This window comes from Passer montanus, unplaced genomic scaffold (assembly GCF_014805655.1).
Source record: "Passer montanus isolate IOZ18808 unplaced genomic scaffold, ASM1480565v1 scaffold30, whole genome shotgun sequence".
In the NCBI taxonomy this organism is placed as follows: domain Eukaryota; kingdom Metazoa; phylum Chordata; class Aves; order Passeriformes; family Passeridae; genus Passer; species Passer montanus.
This window is the reverse complement of record NW_024367708.1, coordinates 4,658,157-4,680,513: the sequence shown is the minus strand read 5'-3', so window position 1 is coordinate 4,680,513 and position 22,357 is coordinate 4,658,157. Positions and strand designations below refer to the sequence as shown.

The window sequence follows — 22,357 nt, the reverse complement described above, 5'->3', positions numbered from 1 at the left end:
GTAGGCAAATTTTGCCTTAGACAAAGCTGAAATAAACTGCAGGCAGAGTGAGGTGAGTGCAGTCCTGAAAGTCTACAATCCCATGGAAGTCAAAACACCTCTTCCTCAAAAGAACAGCCTTTTGCTTTCTGCCTCTTTAGAAGGCACTTTGTAAAGCAGTTATAATTATAGACACTCAACAGCTGGGAGAAGAACTAGTAACAGCAAATATAACTTTGATGGCAGTTATTATGGAAAAATAACATGGAGCAAGAAAGATGCCTAAGAAGTCAATGACCCACATTGAAAAAAAAAACATTTAAAAAACGTCCATGAAATGTATTACATCTCTTACAATTGTCTGTTTTTAGATAAATGATGCAGAATTGTTAATAAGCAAAGAGAAAATAAACCATGCTAGATATTTCTCTGCTGCATTTGGGGGAAGAGAAGGAAAGATACTTGCATCATATAATGACAAAATACTTTACATTTCAAAAATAATTCAAGCGCATATTAAACCAGCTACTCTTCATGGTCTTAGATGAGCATGTCTGGAAAACTTCACACCAGGAATTTTAGAAGAGATGGTCAGCGAGCTTTCAGGATTGATATTAAGTAATTGTTTGATTAGACATGTGCCAGAATACTGTTAAGAAAGCTAGAGTTAGAACCAATACCTAGAAAATGTAAATTAAATTATGTAGCTAATTACAAACATGAACTGTGACATTAATTTGAGCAGCTTAATGTGAACAGTCAGTATGTGAACTATTAAAATAGATAACATTATTTATGCCACTCAGTATACACTAAAGGAAAACAAGATTTTGCTAAATTATCTTTAGATGAAATTGGTTGCAAAATATAACAGTTTATGAAAAACACATTTTTGCAAAGTATATCACCGGATTCAGCTGACAGCTGTTTAAAAGGACTTTTACAGAACACACTTAAGTGCAGTAGGGATGCCTACATAGAGCAGAAATTGAAAATGGATTCTTTGAGCTATCGTATAAAGATCTACCAAGGCTGGAGGCTGAGTGACTGGAGTTAAATCTAGACAATTTCAATCTTGATCAGACTCCCATGGTGAAGTTGCTTCACTATCATTGTTTGTGGTCTGATGGATCTTTCTTGTTAGTATTTGTGAATCATTCAGATGCAGCTTACAGAGCACTGATGGCATGTGCAGCACAGCTCAGGAATTCCCAATTAAAGTAACCAGGTAATGCAGTTTTGTTGCTCCATTTCCATGATCTATGCAAAGAAGCCACCCTAGCTCAAAGGGACAGAAGGAATTAGTAGCATCTCCTGTCTATCTAAACAGCCTGCCCTTGGGGAGGAAAACTCCAAAAATTGGAAGGAACCAGCCTTTCTGCAATCAGAAACAGCTGCTGCAGCAGCAAAAGCAGGATTTTCAGTCAGTCAGAGGATATTAATATTACCACAGGATTCTCACTTGCTTAATAATAAGGATAATAACTCAGGTGATCATTAACATTTTTCAAAATACCCTGGTAACTCAATTGACATGTTTTGAATAGAAGTTTAGGAACTAACAAGTAATTTCAAAAAAACTGTCACTAGCAAGTACTGATTGATTTTCCATGCATCTGCCTCAAGACTAAGTGAGGTTTGACCTCACTCAATGTGTGAAGACACGTGAAACTTCTTTCCATAAGTGAGCTGGATAACTGGATGTCACTTGTCAGGAGGGATAACAGCAAAGCAGAGATTACAAAGACATACCTCAGGCTGCACTACAAGGGTGAGTCAGGAGTTGGAAAGCTGCTTCCCAAGAAAACTTACAAAGGTGTGCTTGATTTTTCATCCCAGTCACTCCATAGAAGAGGATTTACAGTACATACAAATGTTAACATTTTGTGATGAAAATGTTTAAAATTATGATCATCAAAACTGCAGAAATCAGAGAATGTATCTGAACTCACTACTGAAGCTAAAACTCATCAGAATATGTGTTGTGTTTAGTGGCTGTCACAAGCTGACCAATAAGAAAGATGAATGAATCAAAGGCTGCCAACCTGAGACTTTGGTCCTCCCCTAGGAGGAAGCTGATCAGCCTTGATAAAATGTGGCTGCACATGAGTCCTATCTCTGTTCACTTGGGGGCTTACAGAATTGGTGACACCACTCATCTTGCTGGATGAGGAAATGTCTGTGTTTCTAACTGTGCAGTGTAATGAAAAGGCATAGCTACTCCTCCTCTGAGGTTTCCATTGGCCTCACGAGGAACTCACTCCATCAAGGAAGCAACTGCCTCCACACAGTTTGTTTAGTTTCATTTACTTTATGTAAGGCATAGCCAGAAAATGACAGATTTGCCAGCACTGTAACAATCTGGAAATAAAATGGTAGGTGAAAAATGACAATGGCTATTGGTGATGGCTCAAATATCTGTTCACAGCAGGGACTTAGAAGTGACATACATCTATCAGAATGCTGGCACACAGAAAATATCTCTCTTCTCAAATAAGTCACATAAGATGTCCATTTAAAAAATCAAATCAAATGTTACAGAAGAGGAAATACCCAATGACATAAGACAGTATTACGTATCTTACCCTAGTTTTGCTAACTATACTATTCCCAGGAGCTTCAGATGCATTCAAAGTCCTTTGAAATGTTTTTAATTTCTCATATATATATTAAGTAATAGATTATGGAAAATAATATTCAACATAGTTAAAGAGTTAGTTAATACATTACTTTTCCCCTCTCACTATTTCTTGTCTTTTTGAAAATATTTAGAACCTGATTAACAGAAATAAATAATTTTTTGGAGTGAAAAACATGAAACGCCTTGTTAACATATTGGTACTCATAGCTTCAGCTGCAAGTGTCAGATTATTTTCTACATGCTGGAAAAGCATGCAAACAAAATATATTTAATACAATATTCAATACAGCTTTATTCTGTACCTAGAACAAGGATATGAATTTATTTAGGTAATAAAGGATACTGTTTTTCAAAATTAGACATTGAATTTACAATCATATGTTACAACCAGCTTAGCTAGTTTCCACTAATATCTCTCTAAAAGTTTTTTCATAATTTGTTTTTGAAAATGCTTTTTGAATTATTAAAAAAGAAAATAAGTAAAAAATCAATGCTTTCAGAACAAGAGACCAATATAAAAATCTTTCTCTGTTTTAATGATGACTTGTTAATTTTTCTTTTTTTAACTAGAACAAAAAAAATAGATTTAAAAAAAAAGTTTGAGGATGTTCACATTTGACCTCTAAGTCGTATTCTCGTTGGGTGACTTAATGGAAGTTTGGTATATGCCTATTGTGTTGTGGCATGGAAAACTGCTGCTCATGAAGGTACAGCTCATCTCAGACACGTTTACCTGACCGGTTCCCAACATGCTTAGTTAAGCTACAGAGCCCGCTTACGCACGAACTCAGAGGTAATGGGGCAAGTGGGATGAGGCAAGACTTTAACAATATGTCTTAATCCCTGTGCTGCCTGAAAGATATAAATACGATAAAGGAGAGGAAAAGTTGATTCAATCTTTTAAGAAAACAAGGCTTCTTTCTCTCTAGATTGCATATTGATAACTCTGTGGAGTAACAAAATACAAAGCTTCTTTCAGTGATTAGAAAACCTTGTTTCTGTGCACTTCAAGAGCAGAGCCTAGTGATTCATAAATCTGGCACATGGTATTGGGTACAAATCACCATAAGGTATGGTAACTTAACTACAGGTAATGAGGAAAAAAAATCTGCATTTTAGTGCACAGGAGAAACAAACTAGTATGAAAACAAACATTTAGTCAGGACCAGGATAAACATCTTGTTCTGTGTGTTTTAAAGTGTTTTCCCATGCAGTATTACAGTTTTTCAAATTTGAACTGATGCATTCAGATATGACTTCACTGACAAATGAAAGAAGTAAAAGTGGAGGGGACAAAGAAATCACCTCTTTTGCTTTATGTTCATGGTTTCCTTTTGCTTCACAGGCCAGGCCATGTGAATAGAGCAGGTTGCAAATGCACAAACTGTCTTTCATCAATACCATCTGCATCCATCACAGCTGTTTTAAATCTTATGTTAAAACAACTATTTGAAGATAGTGAAATTCACCTATGAGATAATTAATCATAGTAGGTTAGACCAGCTTGGTCCACTGTGTTCTATCAACAGAAACATTTTGCAATGATCCATTGCAGCACTTCCAATCCAGGTGACGTTATTTATAGTATGTAGCAGTGGCAATAAACTTTCCTGGTTTCTAATTTAGGATTATTAAAACCAGCTCTATGTTCTTTATCCCAAGGACATTGTGGTACTATTAAACTAGTCTCATGTCAGTGTTTTCTTAAAAATATCACACTGATACACAAGGTGATGCAATGCCCACTTCCCTCTGCTCTGAACGCAGGAGCAAAAATAGTGCTCCCAGAAAGCTAAGTAATAACCAAACAGCCAAAGAAGCCACACTGAATTATGCAACTTAAGGAATTCCCCCTCTACAATTAGTTGAACATTAAAACATTGTCTTTTCTAAGTATCCACCCTCCATCAAATGGCCCTAATTTGTTTTATTGGATTAAATGCACCTATCTGGCAATATACAGCTGAAAAGTTCTATACTTGGCAAAGTCAAGTGTTCAAGTAGTCACAGTATTCATACTCTCTAATATTTGCCAAAGGTTTCTTACTATTTCACAGAGTCAGGTGCTAAAAAATTGGGATAAATCAAAACTAGAAAACTGGTATTTTTAACGTAGACATCAGGAAATGAAGAAGGAAGAGGTGTGTAATTAAATTCAGTATTGTAACTGTACTGAGGAGCTTTATGTCTCAAGCCAATAGAGTGGCAACTCTGAATGTTGTCTCAGCAGTTTCTTTCCAAAGCTGAAAGTCGCTCCTTTCTTCAGAAATGGCCCTATTATCATCTTACCCAAAATGAACTTCTGTGAATACTCAGCAGGGATGAACACATTAAATCCTATCCATCACCTGAGGAAAATGGTACATACTCAGTTTCCTATGGAAGCAGTATAACAGCTATAAAACTATAAAGCTGTTAAGCCAGTAACTTTGCCAGGTTTGTTCAGATGGAGTTCCAGTTTTTGCTCCAATAAATCCATGTTCAGGATTGCACTTGCTCCTATTCCAAACCCAACAACTGGTATTTTGTAAGAGGGAAGCAATGTTAGAGGTTTTTTTTCATCTTTCTCTGTAGAGTAGGACTTTGTGGTGTCATGACTAGGACAAGACAAGGTGATTCCCGAGAATGCCAGCACATCCCTGCTTTTGGTACCTCCATGGCTCAGGGGCACCCAAGCAGGAGAACCTTATAGTTACATCTTTATGTTTTCAGAAATTACATAGAACTGATAAGAACACGGAAAACCTCTTACATGAAAGAATAACAGCAAATGAAGCTGAGAAGGTGGATCAGGTAACCCTGTTTGCAGAAACATCAACTGAATCTGGAAGCTTGCTTCTCAAAAGATACTGTATATTTTTATGAAAATCAGGACTGTCATTTAAATAAGTAAATGTGGTGCTGTCCACTGTTGGCCCATGGGGTGTTTGCACCTTTCTGTCATGAATCTGACAATTCTTCGAACCAGTAGAGTAGATCAGACAAGTCTATGAAGATGATGTAAGAAAGTATATATATATAAAAATATAAATAAATAATTTATAAATAAATTATATAATTATATTACATTATATTATATTGCATTATATTATATTACATTATAAAGAAATATGTTTTAAAATAAAATTAATTTCCATATACTTTATTGGAATCTAACTCATTACCAGAAGCACCTTAAAACATGGATGTTCACAGAAAAATATTTTGCTCTGTATTAAAAATAATCAACCCCAAAAAGTTAACTTTTAATTTTGAAAATGTAGATGTATTTATACATAATATTTCAGTTTACAGCTACAAAATAATAATAATGTATTATGAAAATTTCTTGATATTGCTGCAGCTGGAAACATAACTTTACATAGTTTGTTTCTTTGTAATTTTACATAGTTTAATGGATTGAAAGTACTCTGTACTTGTTTTTAAATCACTCAGCTGTCTCAGAATTGCTATCATGATGTAAATCTATTTGACAAAGGTTTCAGCCTGCCCAGATGTGGAATGGTGCATCAGAATGAAAAACCACTATATTTCATAGGATTGGGTATTTGGCTTTCTTGGACAAGAGATCTAATCAGCTCGCTCAGGTTTCCCTAAGGGAGGTTTCAGACAGTCCCCATTGTGTAGGAGGGCACCCTGGCTGTGCACTGAGATTAGCCTGCAGAGATTTTATGGGGTTGAGAAAGAAAGGTAAGCTCCCTCCTGCTGCTGGTAAACACTGTTATTGTTCTCCATTCCCTGCTGAATGGCACAAATGCAATTCTGCAATGATAATTACTGCAATAATGAAAGAAATGACACAAAATGACAAGGAATGTGCTAATTCAGTAAGACTCAAGTCATTGACATATTAGTCCCTTTATTGCTTGTTGTTACTTTCAGGCACGTACTCTTTTACTCATAAAGACTGAGCAGATTCTGGGGACTTAGTATTTAAATAATAAATCAGTAAAACAAAGATTAGTGGTGCCCAACGATCTTTTAGAAGCTGTCTGGTCAGTACCTGAACACAGAACATGTCTGATGATGTTAGCCATCCTTGCAGGACTTGCAAGCTGCATCCTTTCCAATGTCCAAAAATGGAGACTTGCTAAATGTTATTTATATGCTAACCAGGAAGGAAAAGGTGGCAAGAGAATAGGCTGCACCAAAATATTGTATTTTTCCTCTGCTTAGACCTTCCGCAGTACCACGAAGGAGATGAGTGATATTGATTTTTTTGTGACCATCTTACATGTAGCTGCGGATGACAACGTGTGAATCTGTGTTTACAGTGCTTGGAAACCAGTCCTGTGAAACAGAGTGACAGGTCTCCTGTATTTGCGGCCCTGTACCGGCAGTGGGGAGCGCGAGAAAGCTCGGGCACAGAATCAACCCTCTCTCAAGGTCTCAGAGAGAACTCAGTGGGAATATTTTCAACTCTTTTTTCTAAAAAGGACCACTGCACTTAGGTAACAACCCTGTTTAAAACCCACATATACACTGCATATGTAAATTCCCTTGTGAAAGTCAAGCATTACCTAGCAATAATGCACAAAGAAACAAATTCTTCTAAAGAACTGAATAAGAAAGCAAGTCTTGCATGCCACAATATGAATCTCTAAAATCATGAAAAACAGGACCACTGGGAATTGCTAACAGTTTCAGCTGCAACACTGAATAATCTAAGTAATCCTTTTTCTATTGAACCAAAAGGAAAAATGAAAAGACTTTCATTGAAATACAGTCATAAATTCCATCCATAAGACTTTTCCTGCAATTAAGTTACATTTACTGATCCACTACTCCCTTAAAAGGAGCATTAACACAAAGACTTCAATTATTCATGGTCAAACAAAGTTGATTCTATTGCTACAGTCAAAGCGGCATTCTCTTTTACTGTGGTTATTTCTGTAGTATCTTCAAAAAGGGCACATAGTCTGTGAAAACATGTAAGTTTTTGAGTAAAAGCTGTTTCCATGATCAATCCTAACTTCTTACATTTAATACTTCTGCCATTTGCTCCTTTCATGAAGATGAAATTTGCTGGGAGTTTTTGTCCCCTTCATCCTTTAAAGGGTAAGCTGATTGAAATACTCAATTTCTTTTTTTTTTTTTTTTTAACCTAGGTCAAACATCCTGAGAAAAAGAAGTCTTTCTCTAAAAGAAAAACCAAGAAACAAAAACCACAGGTATTTACTGTTATGGAAAACTTATCAGTGAGGAAAGAAACCCAGGGAACTCCACAAACTGACCTCTGTGGAAGAGTTTGTGGTTCTTGTGTTGTCAGCAGAGGGCTTAAAAGAGCTGCAGAGGGTCTAACACCTATGAAGAGAGATACCTACTTCTTCTGCTGCTAAAAGCTTCTGCAGTGCTCGCCACTCACTCTTCCACAATTCCCAAGCACTGTCCATTTCCGCTCATGATGCCATGCCCCGAGAGCTGGCACCCTCTGCTGCTGCAGATTGCTGCCCAGCGCAGTCTGAAATACCCTCAGCGTAACTGCCCTAATGAAGCTGCGGAAGTATGCGCTTTAAAGGTCAAGAGTTCCCAATCAATCCCAGGAATTTAAGAAGGGGATAATATTGCCCAAAGACACTAAGCAAAACTTGATCTTCTAGAGATACTTGTTTCATTTTCAAAGGTCGAGAATGAATACAGATTCTCGATATTCTTTGGTATAAGAAAATACCAGGGATACATTTCTTTGACTCAGTAAGAAGTCTGCCATATGATCTATTAAATGTAATGTTAACAGGGAGAGAAATGCTTTCCTCAGTAGACCTCCCTAATAAGCACAAGCCTGAAAGATGACAGGATGTTACAGACTCAAACTGTTGTGTATAAATCTGTTTTCATGTAAATGTGCTACAGACTGACAATTGATTGAGACACATATACATAATAACATAAATACTTCTTCAAAGGTAGTAATTTGTTTCTACAATGTCATGCTCTCTGAGTCATGTCTTTCATAGACATGGAAGTTAATGAATGCTTACCAGGAGTAAAAGATTTCTGCCTGACCATCTTGCAGATGTCAGAGGTTTAACAGATTTAAGTGTTCCTCTTTTTTTTTGCTGGAACTAGGTATCATAAAAATGTGTAACTGAAGAAAAAGAAAGTAACAAATAGTGTGTAAGAGGTAGGAAATTGTATAGCAGTGATACTGACAAATTCTCAATTGATATCTGAATTCACAGATGTTCCTCTTTTAAAAGGTTTCATTGCTGTTCTGTACAGAAAATCTTGAAGGGAATGAAGACTACTAATCCAAAAGGTATATTGTTTTTTTGTACAGGAGATATTTAGAAACTAGAGTGTGAGTGAATTATGACCACAGTGAGTGGTAAGTAAGTAAGCCTTAAAAAGTTTAGGCCTTATTTTAAAAAGCAATTATGTTTTCATTTTTTTTCCTCAAACGAGAGATTACCTTGCTGCACTACAGCTTCTTGGCTTCAGACAAGGGACAGAAAGGTGAGAAAGCAATTACAATGTTAAAGAACCCCGAAAATCCTAACCTGTTCTAAAGCATTGTCTGTCTTTCTTTCCTGTTCAACCCAGGTATTTACGAAACTTATCACTTAAGTAACACCTATTTAATGTACCAAGAAATGTAATAGCAGATAGAGATTTTTTTGACTTTGCTCCCTTTGGTTTGAAAAAGAGGAACTGAAGATGATTATGTGGGTTGGGCACTTCAGTCACAAGTTGCTTACATGCATGACTACCCTTCGAAATTTCTCTTTATTTAATTATTTTTGACTCACACATCATTGACACAAGGCCTGTGACAATAAGAAACTCCAAAGACCATGAAGAAGAATTGTGGAATAATTCATTTGACAACAATGTTTGTGGGAAAGAACATCAGTAAAAGTGCTGTACAGGTACTGCAACTGAGCCTTTTCATTAAATGGAGAGCAAAATGCTTCATTAATTTTTGCTGTAGGGCAACTCACGAGTGAATAGTTATATTTAAGTGACATTCTAGCTTTCTCATGAGAAGCTTAGAAGGTCTCCTCCTAGATAATTAATTACAGCCTTACAGTCTAGTGAAGAATCACAGGAAAAATAGTGTTCAACTAAAAAATCCCCAATGTATTGAGGAGATTTACACAAGGACCATATGCATTACAAGAATTTACCAACGGTATTGTGTTATCAGTATATTCTAATAAACTACTTTTATTTTTGCACATTTAAAGATGGACCTTGTTAATAATTACAAAAAAGCCCGAAAAACCACAACCCTTTGACAGAATAAGTCACTTTATCATCTGAAGAACTGTTTATATATCAATAAAATTTCACCACAAAATCAGCCTAATTTTCTGTCAGCCTTCTTAGAAAATCAGGCTGCCAGGAGGACACAGAAATGTACAATGCACAGTTACTCTCTAAGAGTAAAAATGTTCCTCTATATTGCACTTCCTTGGAAGAATTAAACAGAATTTTGCCTTTTGGATGGTACAAAGTAAATTAATGTCACTATATCATCTGGTATCAGATTATTTAGGACTAACACCACAGAGTAATTTAATTGGAATTCTGAAAATCAGTCATTTAGTCCATCTCAAAGTCAGGTCCAATTATACCAGTTTGCTCAGGAGTTTGTTGGGTTCTGAACAACTCCTAGGATGAAGATTTTCCCACCTCTCTAGGCAACCTGGATCAGTATTTGACCATTCTCACAGTAAAAGCATTTTTCATAGTAGCTAATTGAGTTTTCTAGTGCTCCATCTGGTGTCCATTGTCTCTTAGGCTATTGCTGTGCATCTCTGAGCTCCAGAGGCAGGCTCTCTTGTCTCTGTACCATCCCATTTAGTAGTTGGAGACTACAAGTTCCTCCCCTAAGTCCTCTAATAGTAACACTGTACAAGTCCAGTGCTTTCCACCTCCCCTTCTACATCAGGTGTTTTAGCCCCTGACAATCTTGGTGCACCTCTGCTGGACTCACTGCAATATGTCAATGCTTTCCTTGAACAAGCCCAAAACTGGATACAAGAGTCCAGATGTGACCTCCCATGTGCCAAACAGAAGGGAAGGATCACTTCCCTGCATCTGCTGACTATCCTGTTGGTAATAACCACCTAGGATGTGGCTGGCTGGCACATTGCTGACTCATATTCCATTTGTTGTCCACTGGGACCTTTGTTTCTGTCAGGCTGCTTTGCAGCAGTACTGGCATATGGGGTTATTACATCCTGGATGTGGGGCTGCAATTGCTTTTGTTGAACTTCATACGATTCTTGTTGACCCAATTTCCAGCCTGTTGAGATCCTGAGACCTTTACTTCCACTGTGTAGTCTACTCCCTCAAATCTGGTATTGCCTGTGAACTTGCCAAGGGATGACACTATTCCAGCAGGACATGGCATTGTTGATTGTGTTTTGTTCGCCCATCTTACAGTCTGTATCTCACCAATTTGTCTATAAAGACACCATAGGAAAACAAATTGGAAATACTTCAGATTCCAACTAGTATCTTGCCTAAAATAGGACACAGTCCTTCTAGATAATACAATTTATTAATTATTCAGTGATAACAAACAGAATAGTATGGGAAGTTCATTTAGGGACTGAATCATATAAAGTATCTATTACAATCTACAAAATTAGTATCTTCAAATGGAAGCTCTTTAATAGGAAATAAAAGTTAAGGATTCTAGTCACATAAAAATATATATTAGACAAAACCTAGACTTCAGGAAACTTTATTCAGAAATTACTGTACTGAAAGTTTGTGAGCCCAAAAGCTTGTGTGATTTTTTTTCCCCCAGTGAAAAGCAGTTACTCTAATAAAATATTATCACCTCAGTCTACACACTTGACCTCCCTCACTCACAGATGATAATTTTCAACCTGTTATGTGCAATTGCCAGCATTTTTACCTTCGTCTCTCAGAACAAGAAAATGAAAAAAAAAAGGAAACTGAAGCTTTCCTGGAGCAGAGGAGGTATTCCTGTGCTTCAGCTGTTTGGAAAATGAAGAAAAGTGTATCTGGGAATCATAACTTGATATAGCTCAGTACTATATAGTAAATAATTATGGTTCATGTGGAGGTTAGAAAAAATAACTAATTTAAGAGATATTGTCAAGGAAAAAGGCACTAAGAAGAAGGAGCTTTCTCTTAAATCTGAGCAATATTTTCAGTATGCAGTACTTAAAAGATCTGTATTTATATTACACATAGAAACACACCATATGCAGTCAAGAATGCTTTGAAAAATTAGAGAACTTTTGTATAGTCAGAATAGATGGTCAAGTGGAATAAACAAGCAGAATGTGTTCTTGGAATTTGGATCTTATTTTCATACAATTAAATATGGTAAGTTATCCATTCCCTATTACATACTACAGTCGTAACCCATCATGGTTCTATTTTTATTATTACATTGATGTAACTGCACTACTGTCTACCCCATTAAGTATCAGTGCTGATAATTAAGATGTATTTTATTGCTTCTGTAAATTATTTTTAATGCCTGTTTTGTTATACAAATGACATCAAGTGATGAACTACAAATCAAGGCCAGTAAGAAATTTTGTTTCCAGCTGACATGAATTTCCTTCATAGGAAGTGCGATACTAACGCATGTATATTTTGAAAATCTCCATTAGTCAGAATAGTTGCAAGGAATGCAGCATGAAACACAGGGTCCAGGAAAAACAATATAAAAAGGCTAAAACATGCATTAATTTGAACACTCTGAATAACACATCCTTTACCTGCCCAGATTATAACTTGTAGAACACACTGGTGTTTATTTATCTTTTAAAATTCAGATAAATGTTAGCAAAATTATTGCATGTATCATTTTCACATTTTATTCACATGAAAGACTTAGAAATTATTTTATGAAGCATAAGACTATTTGACAGTCAAAAAAGAAACAGTTAAAACCAAAACAGTTGTTTGCTTTTACAGTAAAATGAGTATCACTATGGTGAAAATAACTTTCTTTAAAGAAAAGCTCCCCAAAGGATTATTTTGAATAATTTTTGAAAAATGCTATGCTGATGTTTTCTTCTTCAGTTTCTTGTACCACACAGGTGCCTCTTTATTTGTCTGTAAAAGAACGAACATTTAGTTGTGAGACAGTGAACAGAAGAACATACAGTTACAATCTACACAAGTCTCCCTCCTTCCTGTGTAGTTCAAAGTTGAGTTCTTTGCTTCAATGCAAATATCAAAACAAAAACTACACATTAAAAGTTACTATTACAACATAGCAGTATTTAAACCTCCCCATTTCCAGGTTTAAAAAAGAAGAGTATATGTTGAAAAAGAAGTAATTACAAAAAATACCCACAATAATGAAAATAAGCATCAACTGTGCCATAAATAGGTTTCATTTGAAATAACATGAAATACTTCACTTGAAATAATCATCTGTGTTTTCCAGCTAAGAAAGGAATGAATCTTAGAAAAGAGATCTTAGGTGTGTCAAAACTGACCAAGACCTTATGCAGAAATATGGTTCTTACAAAATTTTAATTGAAAATAAAAGAATACAGTAGTTTTCTAACTCTGTACAAGGTATTTTAATTGCAGAGAATTATCCGTGAACAACTTTTCCTCTTAACCCTATGAGTCACTGCTACACAGTCAGGATTGCTTGTGGCAAATTCAGTGGTGGTTTGTATAAAATAAAATAGTTAAAGTTTTAATAGAAATAAAATTAATCAAGTGGAGGTGGAACAAGGTAAGGACTATTCTGCTTTCAGGGTTGGGTATAATCTCTTGAGTTAGTACGCACTGTCTCAGTCTGTTGTCCCTAAACTTGTTCCTTTCTAGTTCCCTTTTCTGACTGCTCTCTATTCATTCTTTCCTCCAAGACTTAAAAAGCACTCAATTAAAAAATCTACTTTATTATTTTTGAAGACTTCAGTTACAAAACCAAATCTGGTCTATTTGTGCAAGCTTTTAGAATTCTGGAAATTGACCTAAAGTGGCAGGATTTTCATAGGACTACTGATTTCTTTTCCTATCTAAGAAGAAAAACTGTGCCATCTGCCCATTTTCAGTTCCCTACTCCTAAGTCTGCAAAGGCTAGAGTTTTTCACAGAAAAATTGGTTACAATTTCTTAATGTAAATGCAGTTTTTCTGGATTTCTATACAGTTTCTATATCCCTAAGTAAGACAGGACAGATTACGCAAGGAAATATCCCCAGATCATTTATGCAAACTGTTTGCTTATGTTTCAGACCACTGAATAGCTCCATCAAAAACAAAGTTTGGGCAGTATGATTTAGCACTATCAAATGGACTATGGATGAAACAGCACTTGGTAAGCCTGTGTTTAGTCTAATAATGCTATTCAAGCAAAATTTGAACTCCTAAATATCCTCACATAATTTCCCAGAGATGCTACTGTTTCCTACATTTTGTGTTATACACCCAATACATGCTGTGCTGCACTACAAACCTCATATCATTTAAGACACTGTATGTTAAAGTCTCTACCAGGGGAAAAAAACCCCAACAAAATAAGGGGGAAAAAGAAGACAGAAAAGAAAAAAAGAGTTCTCTTTGGACCAAATCAGCACATATGCTATGCAGTGTGGATACACCCAGTTCACTCCAGAGAAAGGCAGCATCATGAAGTTTGTAAATAAGCGTAATGACTTGCTTTGTGATTCAGCATTGCAACTTGGCTGTCTTGACTCTAACAGTTCAGACACAGTCAGAAACTTCTAAACCATTTTCATGAAACTTTCCAATAGCAGAGGCACTAAATCTGAAGTAGGCCAATTCAAATATTAAAAGCCAAGTTTTTAGTTTGTGAAGGAATAAAACAGGGCTTTATACTCATTTTATAACATCAGGCTTCCTTAGCAACAGAAGTGATATCAATACTGTGTTCTGTTTTTATATATATTTAGATACATAAGCACATACACATTAATATACATCAATATAAGTATGCAGAAATACACCTATTTCCTCACTCCTGCTTCTCAGTATAGCTATGCACAAACTGCACTTACACACAATCATGGTAGATTTAAATTAGTGTACATGGTGTGTGAATCCCTACAACTATTAAAATCTTGCTAGCCACTCAGTGTTGTAATACAACAATGGTATTTTTTAAAGACCTGGTTTGCTATGAACTTAAGATATAGAAAGTAACCAAATAGCTAAAAAACATCACAACCTCTGATTTTTCTCCTCAACACTGACTGTTTCCATAAAGAGCTGAATTATTTACACATTTCCCAGAAGGATGAATCCACATTTTTATTTTTAAAAAGTGAGAACCATCAGAAGTTTTGGCACTTACTCTTCTCATAGTACTTACAAATAACGTTGGCTTAGGTGTAAATATATTTCCTTCTTCATGTTCTGGTAGCAGTTTTACCAAAGGTATTGATTGTTTTCCAGTTGCACTTTTTACATCAATGTGAGACAGAGGTAGATTTTGTTCACAGCGTTTACCATGTAGAGTAAAAATAATCTGTTTCATTTTGGCTAGTTCCTATAAAACCACAAAAGAACAATGATAAATTATTAAGTTAAATTACATTTGAACCTACAAATATGTATTTGTTAACAATAAATTTATATTCTCCAAACACAGATCAGTAAATGTAAAAAATAATATATACTTGCTATAATTAGTAAGATTACTACCTAAACCCTAGCAAAGTAGGAAAACAAAACAGGCACAGAAGATTCATACAACTCAAATTTTGTCTTGCTTAAGGCTGTAAAAGAGAACATTTACTGTGTAGTAAGAAGCACATTATCTCTTTTAACTTCGACTTCAATTCTACTTAAAACATTCTTTTGCATTTATTTTTTAAGGCTGAGGGAGTGTACAAATCTAATTTGAATGACTGTGACAACTTGTACTTTTGAGCACTAGGTCTTGCACAGAAATTTTATAAATACATTACTAGAAATATTTCTTTATATCCAGATTAGAAAAGAAAAATCAATGCAGAATCTTTAGAGGATGTACAGCAAAAAGAGAATCAGAAAGGAAAAGAAGTTTTGTGAGAAATGAAAGTTCCAATGTGGAAAAAGGAATGAGAATATATAGACATGCAGCCTTTTTTTCAGATATCCTAGCAGTTTGCTTTAAAAACAAATTGAATTAAAAATATAATCTTCCCTTAATACTTAAATCTGAACAAAACAGATTACTCAAAATGTACAATAGAGTAGTAAAGGAAAAAACATAGCATTTTCTGACTTTAACTGTACATCTTCTTTTATCATCTTTCATCACACCTACCTCCTAATGTTCCCCCTTCCCCCCATATAATGGGTATGATTACTATAAAATAGGTTACAGAATCTAAAGCATTAATTATTATTATTACTATTAGTAGTATTATTTAGAGCATTCATTATTGTAGAATTAGAACAGCAAGATCAGTAGAAAAAGCCTTTCAATGTAAATTTTAAGATGATTTTACATGTTTTAAAATATTCATGTTTTTGTTTGCTTGCTTTTTACAAATGGTGTTGTCTTCAATAAGCAACACTGTTACTGTATTAGCCTTATATATAATTAACATTCTGTCTCATCTCGCAACCAGAAAAGGGTAATTTGTGTTTATAGCTGAATGACAAGTATTTGTTAAATCTCATCTATTTAATACCTGCCAGAAAATTAAACTGATGTACATTCTCTTTTCATTGAATTATTAGTAATGAGTTAAAAAAACCCAACTGTCAGCCTTTTAAAATATTCCTGCCATATACCTTCTCTCTGTCCACTGCTGCCTTTAATACAAAAAGCAAAGTCGAAAGAAACACGCTGAAGCCTTTAAATTGTCAAACACTAACTGAGTTACATGAATGGAAGTTACACTCCACAGACCAGCTTTATCGAGTGTACAAATTGTTCTTGTATCTCAGTCATTTAATATTAACTATTTGCATAATTCAGCCATGTGTGGTGGCATGTTGAAACAGCATGACTGCAGAGCAGCTGTTTAAAAGGACTGCATAGCTGATGCCAACATGTTTTTCAAAGTTGTAAACTCTGCAAAGATGTTGCCAAAGCAACACATAGACAGAATTTCTTGATGAAAATAACTCAAGCAAGCATACAGCAAATAAATACACCATCACAGGAGATTATATTGTACATAAACAATGTTTTGACATTAGCAAATGGTGTTCCTATACTTAAATTGTGTTATTCTGTGGACCAAATAGTTGCACGGTTGAACAAGGCAAACCCCAAAAACTGTCACACAGATTTATTTCAGAAACAGAGTTGAAATTTGTATGTGTAGGGTCAAATTCTCTTGTGTCAAGATCCACTTGGCAGTTTAAAGTCTTCTCTACTTAATAGAATCTGTCCTGTATTTGACAGCACTGTCTGTTTTCAGACTTGGAATAGGCTCTGGAGAGTCAGCTCTCACACAAGCTTCCCTTGTGACAGGAGGATTCTCTAATGCGAAACTATAGGAAAGAATGACAGGGAGTGGGGATGAAAAATTAGTCCACAACGAAGAAGCTATTTTGGCATCACAGCCAAATTTATCATGAGGCTTTAGCTAAGGTTGTCTTAATATTTGTTCTAAACCCCCACCTCATTTAGAAAGAAAGACCTTTAGACACTTGGCAAAATAAATAGCACAAGAAACACTGAATCCAACAGAATTGCTGGTAATAGTGTACTGCTAAACAAGAAAAGAAAATTGCCACAACATATTTGCAAGACATTTGCTGTATTCAACAACAGAAAAACTGAAAACAAAACTCTGTCTTGAACTGCAGTAATTTTAACCATGTCTTCAGATTTCTGTGCACCTGAACACAATCATAATTCTTACCTTTAAGTTTCAGTTATGAGTACCTGCTACTGCTGGCATGCTACCTTGATTCTGTAAGTATTATTTTCCATTCCTAAAAACCAACAAGTTGGTCTAGAAAGCTAGCAAGGAGAAAACCGCTCTGGAGATTGTACTTAGCAGAAATATGTGAACCTCTTCCAGTGGGAACAAGACTTTGTGAAAGAAAGGGAAAATAGGTAGGGCTCAAAGGAGATGGTAAGAATCTTTTGTGGAGAAGGACATGTACTAGTTTCAGGATAAGCTAAGTAAAGGAAGATGTGAAGATAAAAAGATGATTAAAATTCTTCTACTTTTTAGTGTGTCAAGTCCATGTTTCTGTGCTCAGGCAGAGCTGTGCTAATTGTTTACTGACTATATCCCCTTCAGTTACTCAGTGCACTGTAGAAAACAGTGTTGCTAAAGCTCTGCATTTCCCAGTTTCTCTGGGGAAGTATCTGGTCTTTGCCACGCTGGCTGCTGGACCTATAAGCCATGCTACGCAAGGTATGTGTCACTGTTTTGAGGCTTCCAGGGTTGAGGGCTTTGGCTTTGGACAGCCAGACAGAAATCCTTCTTGGGAGGATTATGAGTACCAACACCTCTGAGTGGATTCACCCAGCTCCTCCCTGGCTTGGCTTTACACCTTTGGTCTCACTGTCACAAACTATGGGAACACAAGCACCCACTCACCGCTTACGCAACATTCTGTGGGGACGTGGCAGTGCAGAGACATGGAAAACAATGCAGCTGGCAAAAATGGTGGGTTAAGATGACACAAGGAAAAAAGTAACCTGTGCAGCTGGCACAAAAACAGTGCTTACATACAATTAGTGTCACCCATACAAACAAGCATCAGGACTGTATTATTAAATATTTTGAAAGTCTGCCTACAGCTACCTGATGAATCTTTAAGGATGTTGCTCCATGCACCAGCACAAGTCCCAAAAATCAAAGTAATGAGCAATGTGACACATTAAGTGGGATTTCACTCAAACTTAGAACACAAATTGCTGTATCTAAACATGAGTATCTAACTACAAGCTAAGAATCTAATTTTCCATTACAGACAATGTAGCTTGGAAAGTGACTCCGTTCAGAAATAGGACATTATTGGTGTTGTAACATTAGTCTTGCTGATTAGGCCACTGTTAACTATAAAGCACAGAAAGATACCTCACCACAGACACCTTTATTTTGATACCTAAATTTAGTTGTGATAAGCTGAATCCATTTCTCACCTCACTCTCCTTATCATTTACTTTTCTCAGGCTTCTACTTTGCCTAAAACAACTTTCATCCTGAATAGCCAGTGTGCAGTCATAATTCTCCTTGCACACAGATCTGAAGTATCAGATTATTTTCTTAAAAGGAACTGTATTTTCAGAACAAGCTTTCACACCACAGATTATCTACTTGGTAAGTTTTCCAAAACATACAGAGATTCATACTTTAGGACAATCTAACACCCTGTATTCCACTTATGGATATTAATTCATATTTAGTAAAGATTACTTGAACTATAAAAGAATACTTGAAAATTCTGCATACATAACCAGAAAAGGAGTTGGAATTCAAAGTAACTGATTAGAATGAATGGACTGAGAACACTGGGAGTGATGTAGCAGGAGGTGAAGTAAGGTAACATGGACTGCATTGTAAATAGTATCAGAAGAAACTACTTGCTCATTTCCATTTATTTTTGGTAAGTTATGTCCAACAACCTTAGTTAAAAATAGCAAAAGCAATTTTGTGTGCCAATATACAAGCAGAGAAGGAGATATAAAGGTTGGACTCAATGATCTTAGAGGTCTTTTCCAACTTTAGTGTTTCTATGACTCGTTATTAAGTTACAGACAAAGGATAGACAGCAGTCTTTTTCACAGCATCCATTAATTAAAATGTCTTCTGGTCTGGCGTATTTCCCAAATTCTACCTTGCTAATTTATTAGCCTAAATACTGGTGTTGAGGAACTAACTGAAAATCATCAGCCTTTAAAATAGCATTAAAAGAACCAAAGAAGTGTAAGTCATTTTTAAAAGGTAAAGTAAAAAAGGGTATTACCTACTCATAATTCAGAAAATTCAGGGACTTTCTAATGATGTTTGAGCTTCAAGTAGAAGTAAAAATAAGCTGTGGTTTATTAAAAATAGATTTTACCCATCTATTATGGATAATTGAAACAGTACCTAGAAAAATTGATCAGTTTTGGAATACAAAGATAAAATTTGATTCCTTCAACTAGCAATGCAACTAGAAGATAAGCAAATGCAAAAATAAGGTATGGAGCCATATAAGATATAAATGTATTTCAAGTCACAGATACTATAAAGGAAACTCTATTAACATTGGGTTTGATGTCCTTGATACACGCTCAAACATACATGTACCAAAAGACCTGCTTATGTCTCCCTAATTCAAAATTAATAGAGTATTAGGTATTATAACAAAACCACAACTGACATTGTCAAAGCAAAATGAAGAAGAACTGTCTCCTGTGGGAAATGATTGAGGCATAAAAAGGTGCTCTTTTATCATGTAACTGATGAAGTATGTTGAAAAAATGCCTACTTTAAGCATTGTAATCAAGTATAGTATCAAGATAGTAATTTCATTTTTTTTCAGTGAATTGTCAACAGTAATTTTTTTTTCTTTCTCCCTCTGTCATGTAACTATAATCAAAGGAAGAAAGAATCCTCTGTTTGCACTCAAAAACTTGCAATACACTTAACGTTATATACGTGTATATAGTTATAATAATTATGTAAATTTATAGAAGTAGTTAACGAGACATATCTATCTATCTATCTATCTATCTATCTATCTATCCATCCATCCATCCATCCATCCATCATGCTCTGGAAGCAGATACAAAAGAACAGTCTCAAGAAAAAGTACCTGGCTAACAGGAATCAATAACATACATGTCAACTCTATACAACTCAACTTAAAATTGCATATATTTATAGATTTCCCTTAGATTATAACTTTATTTATGAATTCATCTTAGGTTATAACTCCATTTTGAAGCAGAGAACTCGTATTGTGGAAGCTTAACAAGAGATTTCTGCCCTAGAAAATGTATCAGGTCCTGGCAGAACCACTGAATTTTGATGACTGACAAGTGTTCCCAGAGAAGAACACAGCATAAAAGAACAGCACAGAAAACCAATTTCACTGTCAAAATCAGAAAAAATCAGATGAAAGAGGGATAAAACTAGAGGTCTCTTCCCTCAGGGATGCTGATCGAAAGTTAAGGTCTTTCAAAATTTGTGAGTCAAGCACTTAACGTGACAATTTTAGATGTGTATTCTCACTCCCAATCCTTAAGTCTCCTGTACTGTGAGAGCAAAGCATGTATGGTCAGGACCTCCTTTGGAAAGCTGGTATTCTTCAGTTTAACTGCCATATGGCCCCCATGTGGTTAATAATATAACTCTAAATAAAATATGTATCCAGTCTGGAGTTTGACTGTACACCCCCCATGCATGGAAGGGATAGAACAAAAAACTGCTTCACAAAAAGACTTTTAGTGCACCACAACTTGAGACCAGAGACTGGACTCTTCTCAATGTGGAAGCCAAATAGTTGCTTGGAATGTAGCAGCCTGGTGACTATTATGGCTGCATTAACTTCTAAAATAACATTAACAATAAAAACAATAAATATATTAGAACATACAAGTGAGGGAAGATAGCTATACTGGCATGAAAAACTTGTTCATGGCAAGTCAGTGCAATCTGTCTTCACATGCATGTTTCTTCTTAGTTATTCAGCTATTGTAGTCTTCAAACAAGTCTGCACAGGGAAGAACAGAGTTCAGAAATTGAAGCTACATGTTTGTTAAATAACCTTGATTTGAGAAACTTAAACCAGGATTTAAGAATGTTATATCCATTTGGAAGTGTTCTGTAAAGAGCATATTGTGGAATAATTTCTCAGTCTATGAAGAATTAAAACTTCATGTTCAATATAAAAATGTTCAAGAGAGGATTCAGAGAAAAAAAAATATGTTTTATACTTCCTATGTATCTTTCCTGAAGGAAAATTATCTTAATCAGAAAAAAGGCAGGGCAGGGTGCTTCAGAAGGAACCACCTTCACAGTTGACTGTCTCAAGGTGTTCACTAGGATCAAGATTAATAGGCACATCAGGTGATGGTAGAGAAAATACTAAGGATATTGTCCTCTAGGAAGTCCTGTGCAGTTCCTTACTTGGAACCTTCTTACACTTCTACTGTAACTTTTGTGAAAGTAAAGGTACATTGAAATAAAGTTGTATCATTTAATTGCTAATACTAAGGTGGACAGTGATCTTTGTGAGAACTCTGATTGCAATGTGGCTTTGGAACACGTGACAACTCTGACTGAAGTTTGGCTTTGGAACATGTGACTGGACACTTGGTTGGACTTCCTGACATGCATCTTTCGATATCTTCAGTAATAATATTTAAACCTAGGCAAACTAGCTTGTCTGATCCCTTTATATTGCTGTTGGTATTTGTATCCCTTTGTATTGCTGAGAAATTGAAAAGTAATATTAATTTTGCTTATTTTAAATGAGATTATGGTAAATCATGCCATAATAGTACCTGTTTCTTTTTTCTGACTGAAAATCCCTAGATGATTTTCAGGTGTAGATACCTACATGATATATTTTTTATATTAGACAAGATCCATCTCTGCCACTTTGCCACTTGACAAGCGACTTCTCAGATGATCTTTACACTGGCAGTACCTTTGACAGCACTGGAATTCACCAGTTAAAAAATAGAGATAAACAAACAAAGCTCACTGTATGGATTCTTGACATAAACATATTTCTGCACAACAACAGACTAAATGACTGAAACAAAACCTGGTTGAACCTTTCAACGTATGCAATGACTTGCATACAGCACTTTGACGTTTGAGTATGCTACTCAAACTTTGGAGTGCACTAGAGAAAGGAGACATATG

The 22,357-nt window shown here is 35.5% G+C and overlaps 1 protein-coding gene across 6 annotated transcripts in view; it reads right to left on the bottom strand.

Annotated features, from left to right (window-relative positions):
- Positions 1–9,441: 9,441 nt before the first annotated feature.
- Positions 9,442–22,357, bottom strand: part of PIBF1 (progesterone immunomodulatory binding factor 1) — a 108,889-nt gene continuing 95,973 nt past the window's right edge. For all 6 annotated transcript variants that reach the window (XM_039714615.1, XM_039714614.1, XM_039714616.1 and 3 more), the window contains 2 exons: positions 14,908–15,084; positions 9,442–12,670 (listed from right to left, as the gene is read on the bottom strand). In XM_039714615.1, the coding sequence (XP_039570549.1) occupies positions 12,614–12,670; positions 14,908–15,084 (234 nt within the window). In that variant the 3' untranslated portion in view covers positions 9,442–12,613. The remainder of the gene's footprint in view (positions 12,671–14,907; positions 15,085–22,357) is intronic.